General features: G+C 56.5%; 1 protein-coding gene across 5 annotated transcripts in view; it reads right to left on the minus strand.

Annotated features, from left to right (window-relative positions):
• Nucleotides 1-16282, minus strand: part of ABCA3 (ATP binding cassette subfamily A member 3) — a 31686-nt gene that overhangs the window by 3752 nt on the left and 11652 nt on the right. For all 5 annotated transcript variants that reach the window (XM_021529649.4, XM_085592595.1, XM_085592596.1 and 2 more), the window contains exons 7-30: nucleotides 15829-15945; nucleotides 15189-15309; nucleotides 14186-14359; nucleotides 13389-13570; nucleotides 12142-12288; nucleotides 11686-11815; nucleotides 10786-10940; nucleotides 9876-10031; nucleotides 9393-9603; nucleotides 8968-9118; nucleotides 7934-8032; nucleotides 7581-7773; nucleotides 6454-6757; nucleotides 5701-5974; nucleotides 4680-4884; nucleotides 4007-4226; nucleotides 3619-3777; nucleotides 2977-3149; nucleotides 2578-2712; nucleotides 2260-2454; nucleotides 1135-1322; nucleotides 829-999; nucleotides 237-424; nucleotides 58-131 (exon numbers count right to left, since the gene is read on the minus strand). In XM_021529649.4, the coding sequence (XP_021385324.3) occupies nucleotides 58-131; nucleotides 237-424; nucleotides 829-999; nucleotides 1135-1322; nucleotides 2260-2454; nucleotides 2578-2712; nucleotides 2977-3149; nucleotides 3619-3777; nucleotides 4007-4226; nucleotides 4680-4884; nucleotides 5701-5974; nucleotides 6454-6757; nucleotides 7581-7773; nucleotides 7934-8032; nucleotides 8968-9118; nucleotides 9393-9603; nucleotides 9876-10031; nucleotides 10786-10940; nucleotides 11686-11815; nucleotides 12142-12288; nucleotides 13389-13570; nucleotides 14186-14359; nucleotides 15189-15309; nucleotides 15829-15945 (4122 nt within the window). The remainder of the gene's footprint in view (nucleotides 1-57; nucleotides 132-236; nucleotides 425-828; nucleotides 1000-1134; nucleotides 1323-2259; nucleotides 2455-2577; nucleotides 2713-2976; nucleotides 3150-3618; nucleotides 3778-4006; nucleotides 4227-4679; nucleotides 4885-5700; nucleotides 5975-6453; nucleotides 6758-7580; nucleotides 7774-7933; nucleotides 8033-8967; nucleotides 9119-9392; nucleotides 9604-9875; nucleotides 10032-10785; nucleotides 10941-11685; nucleotides 11816-12141; nucleotides 12289-13388; nucleotides 13571-14185; nucleotides 14360-15188; nucleotides 15310-15828; nucleotides 15946-16282) is intronic.

A 16282-nucleotide genomic window follows, 5' to 3' on the forward strand; every position in this document is an offset into this window, starting at 1 on the left:
GAAAGCAAAGCACCAAGAACATGGGAAGGGGCAGAAGGGTTCTCAGTGCCCTCTTACCTGTGCCCAGCTGAGGTTCTTGTTGGTCAAGTGGTAATGCACCATGCCCTGGTGCTCGTGCTTCAGGACACTGCCTGGGGAATTGAGCAGGGAGAGGCTCTGTGTTAGGGAAGGTGCTGGGTTCACACCCAGCACCCTGCCCCTGCTCCGGGAGCAACCACTCCAGCAGCTCACGGTACCTGGGAAAGTCTTCTCCACGAAGGCCTTGAAGGCCTGCAGCTCACCCTCCTCCTCACTCCGGGTTTTGGCCAGCAAGGTGTATCCACTACCAAACTTGCTTTTGAGGTGCTGGGGGCTGCCCAGGCACTTGAACTGCCCGTTCACCATGATGGCCAATCGTGTGCACAGCGCCTCGCACTCCTCCATGCTGCAGGGAGGAGAGGACTCGTTCAGAGAATCCCAGGACGGTCTGGGTTGGAAGGAACCTTAAAGCTCACCTTGTTCCACCCCCTGCCATGGGCACAGACACCTTCCACCAGAACAGGCTGCTCCAAACCCTGTCCAGCATGCCCCTGAATGCTTCCGGGAATGGGGCAGCCACAGCTTCTCTGGGCACGTAAGCACCAGGACAAGAAGCAGAAGCTTCTGGGAAGTGGCTGGAGGTGTATTCCTTTCTCTCTGGACTCTTAGAGGAGGGAGATTTGGGTAAAGCCAGCCACTGGCTGCAGGCAGTGTATGCCCACCCACCAGGCCCTGGAGATGTGTCCCATCCCTTGGATCCCACCACTGTCCCTGATCTCTCATGCTAAGACCTATCCAGGTAAGTGTCACCTGTGAGAGGTAAAGATGATGGATTTGCCACACTCCCGTGTCCGTGTCACTGCGTCCCAGAGCAAGCGCCGGGCCACGGGGTCCATGCCAGTGGAGGGCTCGTCCAGGAAGATCACAGGGGGGCCACCGATGAGGGCAATGCCAGCACTCAGCTTCCGCTTGTTCCCACCGCTGCGAAGGAACCACAGAATCATTAAGGTTGGAAACGACCAAGTTTCCATTCAGCTGAACCTTCAGCTGCAAACGGGAGCGAGGAATGGGGAGAGAGCCAGTGAGGGGCGGCGGTGTGCCCACGCCTGCTCTCACCTGTAGGTCCTGACGAGCTTGTCGGCGTGCGGCTCCAGGAGCAGCCCCCGCAGCATGTTCTCCACGCAGCTGCCGATGTAGCGCTCGGGGATGCCGCGCAGGCGCGCGTACATGCTCAGCGTCTCGCGCCCCGTCATGTGCTCCAGGAGGGCGTCGAACTGCGGGCAGTACCCGATCCGCTGCTGCACCTTGGGCCGAGAGGAGCGCGCGGCCATCAGCCCGGGGCTCCGAGCCGCAGGTACCCGAGCACCCGCAGGTGCCTGGCTTGGCTTTGCTGCTCCTCTCTGAGGTTTGCCTCAGAGTGATGGCAACCATGGGTGGAATGAAAGGGAAATGCCCCCCGGAGCATTTCAGCTGGGCTGACATGGATGGACAGATGTGTCTCTGGACAGCGACTGGGTGGGCTCTCAATGCCTCTGCCAAGCTGGTTCCTCACTGTGAGGGACCATTTTGGGATGCCCAGGCTCTCAGAAGGAAAGCGCTGTGGAGGCTGGTACCTTCCCCCATGTCCTTGTTGCTTCCAGGGACAAGAGCATGAGAGAAGGCGGTTTCAGGGAAGGAATCAATTTGGGGTATGCTCTCAAGGAATGTTCTTCATGTCTGAACTTGTCCGTGATCCCTATTCACTTAAGAGTTGGAGTTGATGGTCCTTGTGAGCCCCTCCCAAATCAGAATATTCTGTGATATCTGGGACAGTGGTAGAGGAAGAACTGGACCGAAAGCCTAACCCCTGCTCATCTCTTCCCCTTCCAAAGGGAGTGGGCAATTCCCAGCAAGGACAACCCTAGCAGAGGTCTGGAAAGGTTTGATACACTCATTTTAGACACTATCTTTCAATATTTTCCACATTTCCAACTATGGAGATAAAAACCCTTTGATGAAGTGTTTGCTACCCTCACCAGGTTTGGCTTCCATTTCTATCATATCTGTAATCCCAGTGGAGACTGCTTCCACATGGCCAGATAATGGACAGCTGAGCCAGCCAAGGACACAATGTCCCCAGGATACTGTCTCTGCCTCTGGAACTGCAGCTATGTCCTCTTGGAGGCACCTGCAACGTGGCTCAGCCCAGCCAAATACAGGATGGTCTGCAACACCACCCTTGCCCCCTGCAGCCTTGGGTACCTTCTTGATGTTGGCCAGAATGCTGTGGCCATCCACAAAGGCGTCCCCCGATGTGATGCTCTCGTCACCCGTCAGCATCTTGAAGGTGGTGGTTTTGCCCGCTCCGTTGAAGCCAAGGAGACCAAAGCACTCCCCCTTGCTGACGGCCAAGGAGATCCTGTCCACTGCCAGCAGGGACTCCCGGCTGTCATAGACCTGGAGCAGAGCACACACGAGCCACGTGTCAGTACCCGATGGCACATCAAGGCGGCGGTGGCTTTGCCAGCCCCAGAGGACACGGCTCAGATGGCAGCAGGATACTCAGGTCAACTCGCCCACCTTGGTGAGCTCCTTGATGACCAGAGGGCTGCTGAGAGATGACAGCAGTTCTGGTGGTGACTCCAAGACCTTCTTCCTCTCATCTGCCACGTCCCTGTCCTCTGGCAGCACAGACACCCTGTTCAGCAGGGCCACCTGAACACAGGGGGAAGAGACACTCTGCGTCACCTGGCTGCTGGGGGATGAATGGGCTCCTCCAGTGTCCCCAGCCCTGGCAGGGGATGCCTCACTCCCTTTGCCAATCCATACACTTAACAGGATTGGCTCCTCCAAGCTCCAGGGATGCTCCCTGGGAAGAGGATTTAGGTGATGAGGATTTAGGTGCCCTCCAAGCCCAGCTCCCAGGGACTCCTGAGCTGGGCTTGGAGGGTGCAGCTCCCTCCCACGTGCTTCACTCACCCATTTCCGCCGCCTGCAGATGCCACAGACCAGAGTTCTCAGTCTCCAGAGCAGGTTTGCCTCAATGAGGAAGAGGAGGAAGAGGAAGGAGAAACCCTGGATGGCCAAGGAGGTCAGGTACCGCCCAATCCCAGGGGTCTCCCAGGAAAAGTAGTTCATCTGATAACTGATATCTGAAAGATGGAATAAAATCAACTCCAGGATCAATCCATACTCTGGGGAGGGGCAAATAAGCAGATAAACTCCAGAGGAGGCTGTGAACCCAAAGCTTTGCCACACTGGCCCCATGCCCACAGCTCTTTCCAATGCTTCCCACAGGAGGATTTGGGTCTGGAGTGGATCTGGCAGAAGATGCCCAGTGGAGGCAGGCAGAGGACACAAATCTTTGGATTGGGATTTCTTTACTCATCTTTGAAACTTCCCCTAGCACACATTTTTCTTCCAAATCATGAGTAAGGTGGTCCAGTTAAGGAATGTTTTCCTATGTATGCTGTAATATGCTGCCCAGTTTTTGCTCTAAAATGATACCTGCAGCTACTGCCCAGGCAGAGGCCCCATGACACTGCCCAGTTCTACCACCCACCCCACACAACCCCCCAGTGATGCTGTGGAGGTTGGCCAGGTGAGGATGTAGAGACTCACTGAAGGCCTTGCAGATGAAGATGGCTTCAACAGAGGAGGTGCAGAACTGAATGAACTCGTAGTTCTGGTAGAAGTCACTGATGCACTGGCCCAAGCAGTAATTGGGTAAGATGAGAAAAACTTTATCCAGGGTTTTGGAGAGATCCACTAAGCCCAGCTCTGAAAGAGAACAGGTGGATCAATGGATTAGAGACTGCTGGTTTGGGAGAAAAAACCCCGCTACTGCCACGTTTAGAGGGAAACCAAATATTTAGTCACATTTAATGAGTGAGAATGAACCGTTGTAGTGTTTTATGGCTATTGTGGGCCAGCTCTGGGATCAGAGAGCCCCCCTGGGGGCTGGACCTTGTTGGTGATGGCTGGGCAGGTACAGAGGGCAGTGACCCACCTGGGATGCTCATGATGGTGACAGCGAGGAAGGTGGCGGTGCCCGAAAGGATGTTGAAGATGGTGAGACGGGTGTAGGCTGTGGCTGCTACCGAGAAGAAGAAGCTGAGGAGGTACATGAGGGGAATGATGGCCCAGCCATAAAGGAGGAAGATCAGCATCACATCAACGAGGTGGCTGTCCTGGGTGAAGGCTTGCACGTTGAAGGCTTGGAATATCACCTGGGGCACAGCAATGTGGGGAGAAGGCACATTTGGCTTGACCTCAGGTGATGTCTCCTTGTCCCAGTGGCCCAGGGTAATATCAGCACTGCACTGACCCTGACAGCTCCTCATAGATGGGTCCTACCAGCAGCCCATGGCTGTCCCCAGGGGAGGCCCCTTCTGCAGACTGAGATGCAGAAGGGTAGATCTGAGGAATTCCTCTCCAAGATCCCATGGATTTAGTATTTTCTAGTCCCAACAGCAGTGTTCAGCTGCCAGAGGACACTGCCCCAGCTGGTTGGCCATGGTCCAGCTCCCAGCGGGACCAAGGCACAGCTTTCTTGCAGGTCCTTTCTACAAAGACAATGCCAGTGACCCTGTCCTTCTCCCTGCACCCACACACATCCCAGAGGAGCAGCGCCCAGCACTCCCACCAATGAGGAAGGCACTGGGGTGCCAGGGGTGGCTCACCAACATCAGAGCACAAGGGATGAGGAAGTTGATGATGTCCCAGAGCAGGGCAGAAAGCCAGAAGTTGACCACATAAACGCCGCTGACGAACTGGACGTGCTTGGCCTTGATGGCGCGTTCGCTGACCAGCAGCAGCGCGAAGGTGCTGGCGAGCGAGGCCATTCCATACAGCAGGTTGATAGCAATGGCAAACCCAGTCTGGCCTCTGTGGGGACAGGGGGACACATTAGGGCAGGGACACCTCACCAAACCAATGCTGAGGGTACACAGGGACAGCATAGAATAGTCTCAGTTAGACCCACAGGGATCATCCAGTCCAGCTCCTGGCCCTGTACAGACATCACAACAATCCCACCCTGGGCATCCCTGAGACCATGACCATTCCCTGGGGAGCCTGGGCAGTGCCCCAGCATTCTTTGGTGGAAGAAACTTTTCTTGATTTTCAACTTAACCCTCCCCTGACACAGCTTCAGCCATTCCTTTGGGTCCTGTCTCTGGTCACAGAGAGCAGAGCACCTGCCTCTCTGCTGCCACTCTTGAGAAAGCTATGGCCAGCACACCCACACCGGGCTTCTTGAAGAGGCTACACTTTGCCAACATGCTGAAGAAACACTCAAGGGAGACAACCATCCCCCAGGCACAGCCCACCTTGCACACCACAAACCTCCAGCCTGCCTCGGTGAAGTCCCAGACATGGCCCCTCTGGCCATGGATGTGGGGTTTTGTAAAGAGCATGGCCACATGGCCTCCCCTGCTACAAGCACCCAGGAGAAACTAACCCCATCCAGTATCTTGAGGGGAACAGCCAACCTGAGATGTAGATGTGGTTACATGGCTGACAGGCTCAGCAGGGAAGTCATCTCCACAGCTTTGCTACAGAGACTTCTTGAGTGCAATCACAGCTACATTTGGGTCTAAGAAGCTCCAGCCTGGCTTCTCCACTGACCCCAGCACAAGCAAGGCAACCTGCACCCGTGGGAGCCCTAGCAGGAAAGCGAGCCTGTGCCATCACCACACGTACTCCATGAGCTGGTCCTTGGCCTTCTCGGTGATGTTGCGGGGCTGGGGGTAGTTGGTGACGGTGATGGAGGCGTTGGGGCCTGCCAGCACCCTGAGGACGGCGTTGTCGGCCAGCATCAGGGCGGTGGCCGGGGAGTGGTAGGCCTGGTTGTTGAAGAGCGCCGTGACCAGCGTGCGGTTCCCGGCGCCCTCGAAGGAGGCAGCTGCAATGTAGTGCTCGTTGAAGGCTCCTCCTTCCTCCAAGGCTCGGGAGATGAGGTACTCCTCCAGCCCACCTGCCAAACACCACTGCTGTTACAGGCAGGCTCCATCACACCAGAGCTAACTGAGGCCAACTGGAAAAGATCCCCAAGCAGACTCAGCCCTGGTGGCCCACCCAAGTCCTGATCACAGAAACACACATCCATAGAATCTCCTGAGTTGAAAAGGACCCACAAGGATCATCAAGTTCAACTCCTGGCCCTGCACAGGACACCACAACAATCCCGCCTGAGAACATTGTCCAAAGCTCGCTGAGCTCTGGCAGCACTGGGGCCATGACCATTCCCTGCGGGGCCTGTTCCAGTGGCCACAAACACGGGGTTATGGAGAAGACAGCTCTGCTCAGGTGAGGAGAGGTCCTGCCAATGATACCACACTCCCGAGCAAGAAAGCATCAGCTACACCGCAGCTGGGACCTAAACCACTCCCACCAGTGGCCTTTGGACACCCTGCCAGGCACCACCTGCGCCAGGGGTGCTCCCTGAGCCCTCACCCAGCACCTCCAGCGCTGACTGACGCTGGGCATCCAGCAGCTCCGTGTACTGCTCCGCCAGCCGCTGCGGCAGCCCCGCGGCGCCCGACACCGAGAAAGGCACGATGGTCTGGCCGTAGGGCTCCAGCGTCAGCCGCAGCTGGGACGAGTCCCGCGGGCCCGGGAAGGTCTTGGCCACGATGAGGGCGAAGGCAGTGAAGATCAGAGGCACGAGGAACTGCGCCGCCACCATCTTCCAGTTGCGCCAGCTGTACATGGCCCGCTTCATGAACATGGCGTAGAACTGCTGGCAGCACAGGTAGAACTGCGAGGGGAGAGGCCAGGTGATGGTGAGCCCTGCCAGCTCTGCACGTGTCACCCCATGCAGCTGATGTGGAAGATGACCCCAAACCACTGCCATCCTTTGTGCACCTGCCAGCCCGCAGCAGAGCCTCCTCTCCAGCTAAGCCTATCAAGGGATTAGCGGGGCAGCCGCCCAGCTCCAGCTCATCCAACTCCATGGCTTCTGAACGAGTCACAGTCACTTTGAGATCTCAGGTGTTAAAAGCAGCTTTAGCCATGATCTTTACCTTCCTCTACCTCCCAGCAGCTGAGGCTCCCAAAGAGGATTACTACAGGGCAGGTGTCAGCCAGAGCAACCGGGTGAGCACCTGCAAGTGTCCAGCCCAGCCCTTGCAAACACCCTCTGTGCTTTTCAAACCCAGAAACATCCTCCTTCCCCTCTGCCTTTGAGATGTGCCCTTGAGAATACAAGGGATATTGATCACAGGTGCTGAAGCAGCAGGGCATGAAGGGCTGCCAGGGAAGTGAAACACAAGCCTAGTGAGGGAAGGAAGATGGATTTTCTCATCTTCCTTCTGGAAAACCCCAATGATGGAAAAATGGCAGGTGGAAAACCACATTAGATCACCTCAAAGAGCAACTCAGATCCCAAGATTAACATGAAAAGTAACCCTACTAACCCTTAAAATCATTTGTCTTAACAATGCAGATTCCAACTTGAACTTCAATTCAGTGTTCCAAACCACACACAACAAGAGCAACCCTGGGGGAGGCTCCACCTACTTCAAACCCCTCCCTTCACATGTCCCCTCCCCGTTCCTGCTGCACTGACCCCCAGCACTCACCCCGGCGTTGAGCTTGATGCTGGAGCAGTCTTCAGTAATGAGCGCCCCGCTGTCATCCGTCATGTCCGTCATGCCGCTCAGGCTGCTGGAGTCATCCACGGCCCAGTCGTTGGAGCGTCTCTCGTGCTGGTACTGCAGGGCAGGCAGCTGGATGGCCTGGATATCCATGCTGGAGTCCACGAGCTTCCCAACCCTGTGCCAGGGGGGAAAGCGGGTGATGAAACAGATGCAGGCAGGATACAGCTGTTCTGAGCGGGGGAAGCCAAAGCCAAGAGACCAAAGCCAACAAGTGCCCCAGAGGGCAGTGCTGGACATCACCAAAGCACACGGGCACTGGCCACCCCTCTACCTACCTGAGGAACACCTCCTCCATGGTGGTGACCGAGGCGCCATAGCTGGCAATGCCCAGCTCCTCCCGCCTCTGCTCCAGCTCCGTGAACAGGGCCTCAAACCTGAGCAGAGAAGGGAGACATCAGACACTGACACTCGTGGGAGGGGGCACGCAGGGGTAAAGACCCTCTGGGCATCAGTCCTGCAGCTGGCTGGAGTCTTGCATCCAACCCCAGGGCGACCTGTGGTATTGAGCACGCCCCTGTCCCCAAGGGCAGATTTTGGCCTCCACTGGCTGTTCGTTTGTGCCTCAGTGATCACACAATCATGGAAACACAACAGGGTTTGAGTTTGGAATGAACCTTACTGACCATCTCATTCCACCCCGTACCATGGGCAGGGACAACTTCCACTATCCCTGAGTGCTCCAAACTACATTCAGTTTGGCCTTGGACATTTCCAGGGATCCAGGGGCAGCCACAGCTTCTCTGGGCACCCTGTGCCAGGGCCTGTCCACCCTCCCAGTCAAGAATTCTTTCCCAATATCCCATCCATCCCTGCCCTCTGCCAGTGGGAAGCATTCTCCCTTGTCCTGTCCCCAGTCCCTCTCCAGCTCTCCTGGAGCCCCTTTAGGCCCTGGCAGGACTCTGAGCTCTCCCTGGAGCTTCTCCTCTCCAGGGGAGCACCCCCAGCTCTCCCAGCCTGGGTCCAAAACAGAGAGGCTCCAGCTCTTGGCCTCCATGGACTTGTGCCAGGAGCTCCACATCCTCCTGCTGGTGCCTCCAGACTGGGAGGAGCAATGGAGGAAGGGTCTCAAGAGAACAGAGCAGATGGAGACAATCAGCTCCCCTGACCTCCTGGGTCCACAGATCTGATTTCAGAGCCAGAACATCCTGTCTCATGTGTGCCACCCTCAGCACTACAGGAGGAACTGAATCCCATTTTCCATGGCCAGTGCTGATGCAGGGAGCAGCTCCCCCTTCCAGCAAGCCTGTGAGACAGTGTGTGAGGGCAAGGGGACCCCCCAGGGAGGGGCAACAGAGGACAATGTCATTACCTGTGTGTGCTTTCCTTGGGCAGGATAAAGGACAGCTCTGCCCCGGCATTACTCTCCATGGTGGCATTGGGCACGTACTGGCAGATGAGGCGGGAGATCTCCCCCAGGTTGCAGTAGGGCTCCTTCACCATCACCATGTGATATCCTGCCCCTGGGGGAGCCACAAGAGAAGGGAGAGCAGGGTCAGTCCCAGTCCAGCCCAGCCTGGGCAGGGGGCTGGAACAGAGAGGGATGCACCAGACATGGACACGATGCAAGAGCAAATATGGGGATGGGCCCCAGGAGAGGCTGAACAGCAGGATGGGGAGCAACCAGCCATCAGGCAAGGAGCAATGGATCCCCTCCCTGCTCTCTCTACCCCTCCTGCTCCTCCCTGGCCAGGAGAAGACACGGAGCACAGCCTGCTCTGCTCTCTGCTCCCGTACCGTATTTGCGCTTGAGGAAGAGCGAGGAGCCGCAGCACTGCAGCTCGCCCTTGGCCATGATGGCTATGCGGTCCCCCAGCAGGTCTGCCTCGTCCATGAAGTGGGTGGTCAGCAGGATGGTTCTGTTGCTCCTCTGCTGCTGCAGAAGATCCCACGTGGCTCTGCGGGAGGCTGGGTCCATCCCCGACGTCGGCTCATCTAGCATCACCACCTGCACCCAGGAGATGAAACAGGTCAGAAAGGGCTGAGGGAGGCCCAGCAGCACAGGAGGGGACAACCTCAGAGCCCAGGAGGAGCCTTGGCCTCACAGCAATGATCTGGGGAGCAGCTACCAGACAGCAGAGCCTCAGGACATGATCCTCAGAGTGGGGATGCTCCTGCTCGCTCGCTGCTGTCCTTGTTTCTTCCACTGGCTCACCACAGACGAGGAACAGCCTCAGAGCCACCCCAAGGACCTGCCCTGGCCCCAGCAAAGCCACCTGCCTTGGAGTCCCCGATGAGGGCAATGCCGATGGACAGCTTGCGCTTCATGCCCCCGGAGAGAGCCTTGCTCAGGGAACGGCGCTTGTCCTCCAGGCCGAGGATCCTCAGGATGTGGCTGATCTCCTCAGGACACTTGGAGGCTGGGTATCCCTTCAGCTGCCAGACATGGGAAGAGAGGGATGAGCTCACCTGCAGGGCTGCCGAACCCCACCAAACTCCCTGCTCCATACACAGCCAGGAAAGTGGGGAAGCAGAGATGGACCCCTGCCCACCCCTGCAGGAGCTGGCACAGCTGCTGGGAGTGGTTGCATGGAGTTGTGCTATCTGAGACTCTCCACTCCTCCACCAGCCTGCAGATGAGGTGGGAAGAGGATGCAAGGGCTGTTCTGCTTATCATGGAATCACAGAATAGCTTCGGTTGGAAGGGTCCTTAAAGATCATTTAGGCCAACCGCCCTGTCATGGGCAGGGACATCTTCCACTATCCCAGGGTGCTCCAAGCCCTGGCCAACCCGGCCTTGGACACTTCCAGGGATCCAGAGGCAGCCAAAGCTTCTCCAGGTAACCTGTGCCAGGGCCTCATTACCCTTACAGGGAAGAATTTCTTCAGTATATCCCATTTAACCTTGCATTCAATGTGAAACCATTCCTTTTTGTCTTGTCATTCCAGGCCCTTATCCAAAATCCATCTCCTGGAACCCCTGTAGTCACTGCAAGAGGCTCCAAGGTCACCCCGGAGCCTTCTCTTCTCCAGGTGAACACCCCCAGCTCTCCCAGCCTGGTCCTAGAGCAGAGGTGTTCCACCCTCTGACCATTTTTGGACCCACTTGATATATCTCACCACACTTCCCCACCTCCAGGAGCCCAGGTGCCTCCCCCAGGGCTGTCTCCCTGCACAGTGCCAGGCTCACCCCTGCGTAGAAGTGGAGGTGCTCTTCCACTGTCATGCTGTCGAAGAGGACGTCGTGCTGGGGACACAGCCCCAGGCTGCGGCGGATCAGGACCATGTCCTGCGAGATCTCGTAGCCATTGATGTAGGCCTGCCCGCTTGTCGGGGAGTGCAGACCTGTGGGGAGCAGCACACAGCAGCTCAGGGTGGCCTCAGTGGCAAAGAGCCAGTGGAAATGTGGAGGGTCCTGATGAGCATCCCCCCCTGCCAGCTTTCTGCCAAAAAGCAGAGCAAGTTTGTCTCGTGCTCAGGCTGGGATACAACAGCTTCCTCCTGCCCACAGGATGGGCTGCAGGGTACCCATAGGTGGGAACGGGGCCACCAGTGCAGAAAGGAGAGGAACAGGCAGGTCAAACATGGTTCTGAGCCTTGCAGAGAGCCAGGCAGGGCCAGGGCAGAGTTCCAGGAATGTCCCGTGAGCCTCCTGAGTTGCCAGGAGCAGCTCGGAGCAATAGAGAACAGCAGAAGACCATCAAAGGTCACTGTGTCCATCCTGCCAAAATAGGTATCCTGGAGCCCAATAGACCAAGAATGACAAACACCAGTTCCACCTTATCTGTGTTACCATGGCAAAGCCTACAGAGAGCAACCCTACAGCAGGTCCAGTCTCTTCTCACAGCTCTCCAGCACAAAACCTGGCTGTCATTTCACCCACTGGCTGATCCCACTCTTGTGGAGTGCTGACCAGGGACGCCCCCATTCTCCTTCCATCTCCCTCTCACTACCCGGGAACTCCTAGCCAATAGCTTAGGAAACTGAAGGTGCTCCAAGGAAGATCAAAAACCCCTCCCTGCCCTCAGAGACAGGGTCTTGCTCTTCTTTGAGGGTAAAGCCATCAGTTCCTGAAGCAGGATACTCCTACCTGTGAGCATGGACAGAGTGGTGGTCTTCCCAGCACCATTGTGTCCCAACAGGACGGTGATCTGCCCCTCGTACATGTTCACTGTCAGGTCTTTCACTGCCTCTTTTGTCTTGTTCCCCACTTTGAAGACCTGTGGAGATCAAGTCCATGAATTGGTGCTGTGCTTCAGGCAAGTGCCTCAGTTCTATCCAGCAGGCAAAGCCTGGGATGCTCAGGGGGTGTTACCAGGAGACAACAGGTCTAATTCAGGTTAAATTCAGATGTCAACAAGTTAAGTACAGATGTCACTGCATCTCTAAGTATGCAGCACTTCATCCCACCACAAAATGCAGCCAGCTCTGGGGAAGAGCCACACCCAGCCCCAGGGCAGCACAAGGATACAGAAGCTGCCTGCAGGCAATCGATTTTACAAAACCAACGTTATGGTGTGTTTGTGCTCTGCTGAGCAGTCAGTACCTTGGACAGGTGCTTTATTTTGATGCCTGACACGAGGTCAGCTGGTTCCTCCTCAATGTACTGACTCTTCAGGGCTTTCTCAGGGTCCTCCTCCTCCTCCTTCTCTTTCCCCACAACAGTCCTGGGCCGCCCGCACCAGTACGAGGGCTGATGGAGGAAGGGGAAGACAGAAATCAGGCACAGGCAGAGCCCATCTCTCTATCCCAGCCTTGGCCACTCTCCTCCTCCCACAGACACCTCCCAAGGATCTCCCAGACTGCTCTCCTTGGCCTGGGAGTTACCAACCAGAACATTTTCAGCAGGCAGGGCTGACACAGTGGAACAGCTCCTCCTGTCCTCCTGCCTTCCCCCATCTCTCCCTTACAGCAGGACTGCCTTTGCTTACACAGCAGCTTTTCTGCATCTTCATCTCCAGGAAGAAATTCCACTGAGAAGTAAAATCACTCAGGAAGAATCATCCTGCACAGGAGAACCCATGGATGACCACCCCCTCCAAAACCCCTGAGAAACACTAAATACAGCCTGGGGTCCAGCTGCTGCATTTACAGCCCCTTTTTATTGACATGGCTCTCTAGGAATAAAACTAAATTTTGGGACCTTAAATCCCAGTGGGAATAACAATTCAATAACTCCTGGATGCAAAACCAGCTTTTGTCAATGGCTGCATCTCTGTTTTCCTGGTCTAACTGCAAGAGGGAGTGAGATGTTGGAGTGAAACCACTCTGAGATAAGGAATTTGGAAGGGAGAAGGAAAAGCCTCTCTATCAAATAACAAAGGATCCATCTCCAAACAGAATATATTCTGTCTGCAGCCGTGCAGCTGCAGAGGGTGACGCCAAGTGTTTGGCTCGGCTGAGCGAGGGTGGCTCAGCTGAGGGGGTGACAGCTGTCACCCACCCCCTGGCACGTGGTGGCTGGCAGTGGGACACGGGTGTCAAATAGCTGGATTTGGTTGCTTCCACCTGGGGATTCTCTCTAATACTTTTGCTTGTGCCTGGAGACATTTAAGAACACCCTGCATGCCAGGAAGTGCTGGGAGAGAGCTTTAAAGCCAAGACGACCTTCATCCACAGCAAAAAGCTACAGCTGCATCAGCCTTTAGTGAGGACATGCTGCAGACGCCATGGTTTTGGAGGCCAGGTGGTGCCACCCTCACCCATCAAACTGGCCTACTGCACGGCACAGAAGTGGTGACTGTCCCAAGTGATGCCCCTCAAGCCCAGGGAAGGGGTGCAAGCAGTGCTCACCGTGAGGAAGAAGTACCAGGGCTGTGGCACACCGTACTCCCCGGGGAACACGGCCTCCACGTACCAGGCCACCACGCCATACAGCACCGAGTCCAGGAGCAGCATCCCCAGCACATGGGCCAAGGTGAAGTTGTCATCCACGCTGACAGGCTTCATGAGGTCCCTCCACTGGATGCCAGTCCCTGCAAGGCACATGGGACACTGCTATCTCTGTATCCCCAGGAGGATCATCTTCTCCAGGACTGGCAGAGAGCAGCCCCTCTGCCAGCTCACCGCTCCCTAATCAGGAGCATCTGCACAGCCCTATGGTCCTCTGCAGATGGAGGGAAAAGAGGCATTGGCACCTCGAGGCTCCCCACCCCACGATGATCCCTCCATGCCATTCTCTGCCACTGCCTGGGAAGAAACAATCCCTTCTCCAGCATCACCCCTCCAATCATTACAGCCACCGAGCTACTGCCACACCTAGTAAATGCATGGTTCTGCATGGAACCAACAACAGACTCTTTTAAATTAAAGAAATTAAGGATATATATCGTGAAGGAGGAAACACAATGGTTCCCATCCATTAGAACAGAATTCCTTTGGTAATTGAAGTGAGGGTGGCATTTTGCACAGCCCAGGAGCATAGGCACAAGTTTGGAGAGCCCTGGCATGGCAGCAATCAGCTCTAGTAAGAAGAAGGAAATTGCTTCTTCTCTCCAATGTCTCTTCACCAAACCAGTCCCACCCCACCACAAAATCAGGCTGACAGGAAGGGGATGCTCCTCTCCCGAGGAACAGATGGTCCTGCTCACCTTTCCCTTCAAACATGCCGATGAGCTGAGCCCCCATGGCCATGGCCACATTGGAGATGAGGCAGGATGCCAGCTTCTGGCTGTGGGACATCAGGTCGTAGCGTGGCGAGATGAAGAAGTAGGGGATGTAGGAGAAGAAGTAGAGGAAGCCGCCAGCGGCAGCCGCAACGTTTGCTGCCAGCACAGGGAAAAGCAGGAGGGAGAACGTCAGGGTGATGCCACCCACACTCCTCACCAGCTTCCCACCCAGGGACATTCCAGATTTGTGCACAAAGCGCAGTTATGTGGGGGCAGGACAAGGACACGCCCACACCCCACAGCAAGGCAGAAGCCTGACCCCAACCCCAACCCCATGGAGGGCAACTGCAGAAGCCCCCCACCCATCCCAGAGCAGAATCTGGGGTCAAGCCAGCCAGATGAGGCCCTAAGACATGAGCTGGTCATAGTACCAGGGAACAGTCTGGGTTGGAAGGAACATTAAAGACCATCTCACTCCACCCCCTGCCATGGGCATGGACACCTTCCACTACCCCAGGTTGCTCCAAACCCTATCCAGCCTGATCTTGAACACTGCCAGGAATGGGGCAGCCACAGCTTCTCTGGGCACCCTGTGCCAGGGCCTCCCCACCCTCACAGGGAACAATTCCTTCCCAATATCCCATCCATCCCTGCCCTCTGGCAGTAGGAAACCATTCCCCCTTGTCCTGTCCCTCCAGGCCCTTGTCTCAAGTCCCTCCCCAGCTCTCCTGGAGCCCCTTTAGGTCCTGGAAGGGGCTCTGAGTTCTCCCTGGAGCCTTCTCTCCAGGTGAACACCTCCAGCTTTTCCAGCTTGTCTCCAGAGTAGAGGGGTTCCAGCCCTTGGACCTGCTCTGGTTTGGGAAGCAACAGTACCCACATCCCTTGCCACACACTGTGCAGAAAATGCAGCCAAAAATGGGAAGAAATGCCTCCTCCACAAGTCAAAGTGGTCAGTAACAAAAGGAGGCAGCGTGGGGGGACTCACCTCGTGAGAAGAAGGTGCTCACCATGAAGTTGAAGGAGATGGAGGAGATGGAGAAGATGGCGAGGAAGGTGAACACCAGGGTGGGGTCACTGTTGGTGAGCACCGCTCCCTGTTCGCTCACCTGCCAAGAAAATCTTGTGAAGCCCAGAGCTGCTGGAGGCAGCCGTGGCTTTAGCAGCACAGACCTGATGTTCTCCAAGTGATGGAGACAACCTGAGATGGGTGAGAACACCCCGAAACTCCCAGACCACTCCAGAGGGAGGAAATACAGATTGCCCTCGTGGGATGCAGCCTGCAGGGCAGGGGACATCCTGGCCAACACACAGACAGCCCCCTCCTGCTTCCCCTGGGTGGGCACCTGCAGAGGGGAGAGCTCAAGGCCCTGCAGAGGCTGTGGGAGCAGGGTGGTCCTGCTCTGCATGCCGTGTCGCTGGGCTCCAATCCCCACCTTCCTCTGGGGGGAGTCACCCCTGCCATGGGTGCAACTGTGGGGCAGCACTGCCCATTTCAGTCTGGGAAACCCAAATTCCCAAATTCTTTGGAGAAGCCCTAGGACATCAGGACAGTCCCATGGCAGAGTGGCCCTGTCATCCCTCTGCCTTGGCAGCACAGGGTTTGTGGCCTGGGGACAGACGCTCACCTTGACACAGAAGAGCACAGTGACGAAGAACACAGACACCAGGAGGAAGAGGAAGAACATGAGGAACCAGGCGCTCCAGTGCAACCAGTTGCTGAGGCCCATCATGTGCATGTACTCCTGTGGGAGGTCACGGTGTCACCCACGGCTGCACCCACACTCTCCAGGCACAGCTGGGGCAAGGCACAGGTGGCTTTGCCCCGTGGCACAAGCAAAGAGCTGGCAGCCCCAGGCACCACCAGAGTGGTCCTGCCCAGCCACCAGCATGGCATGGTGTCCCCAGCCTCCCCAAACAAGGGCTGCCACCACTACAGGAGTTCCCAGAGAGCGGAGCTGGGCCCAAACCCAGAGCAGGGTGCCAGTGGTGCCACCAGGGCCACTCAGCACAGGCCAGGACACCCAACGCCTGGGGGAAGCCAAGCCCTGCTGTTGTAACCACATGGCCGAGCTCCAGCCG

This window comes from Lonchura striata, chromosome 14, assembly GCF_050655825.1.
Source record: "Lonchura striata isolate lonStrDom1 chromosome 14, ASM5065582v1, whole genome shotgun sequence".
Taxonomy (NCBI): Eukaryota; Metazoa; Chordata; class Aves; order Passeriformes; family Estrildidae; genus Lonchura; species Lonchura striata.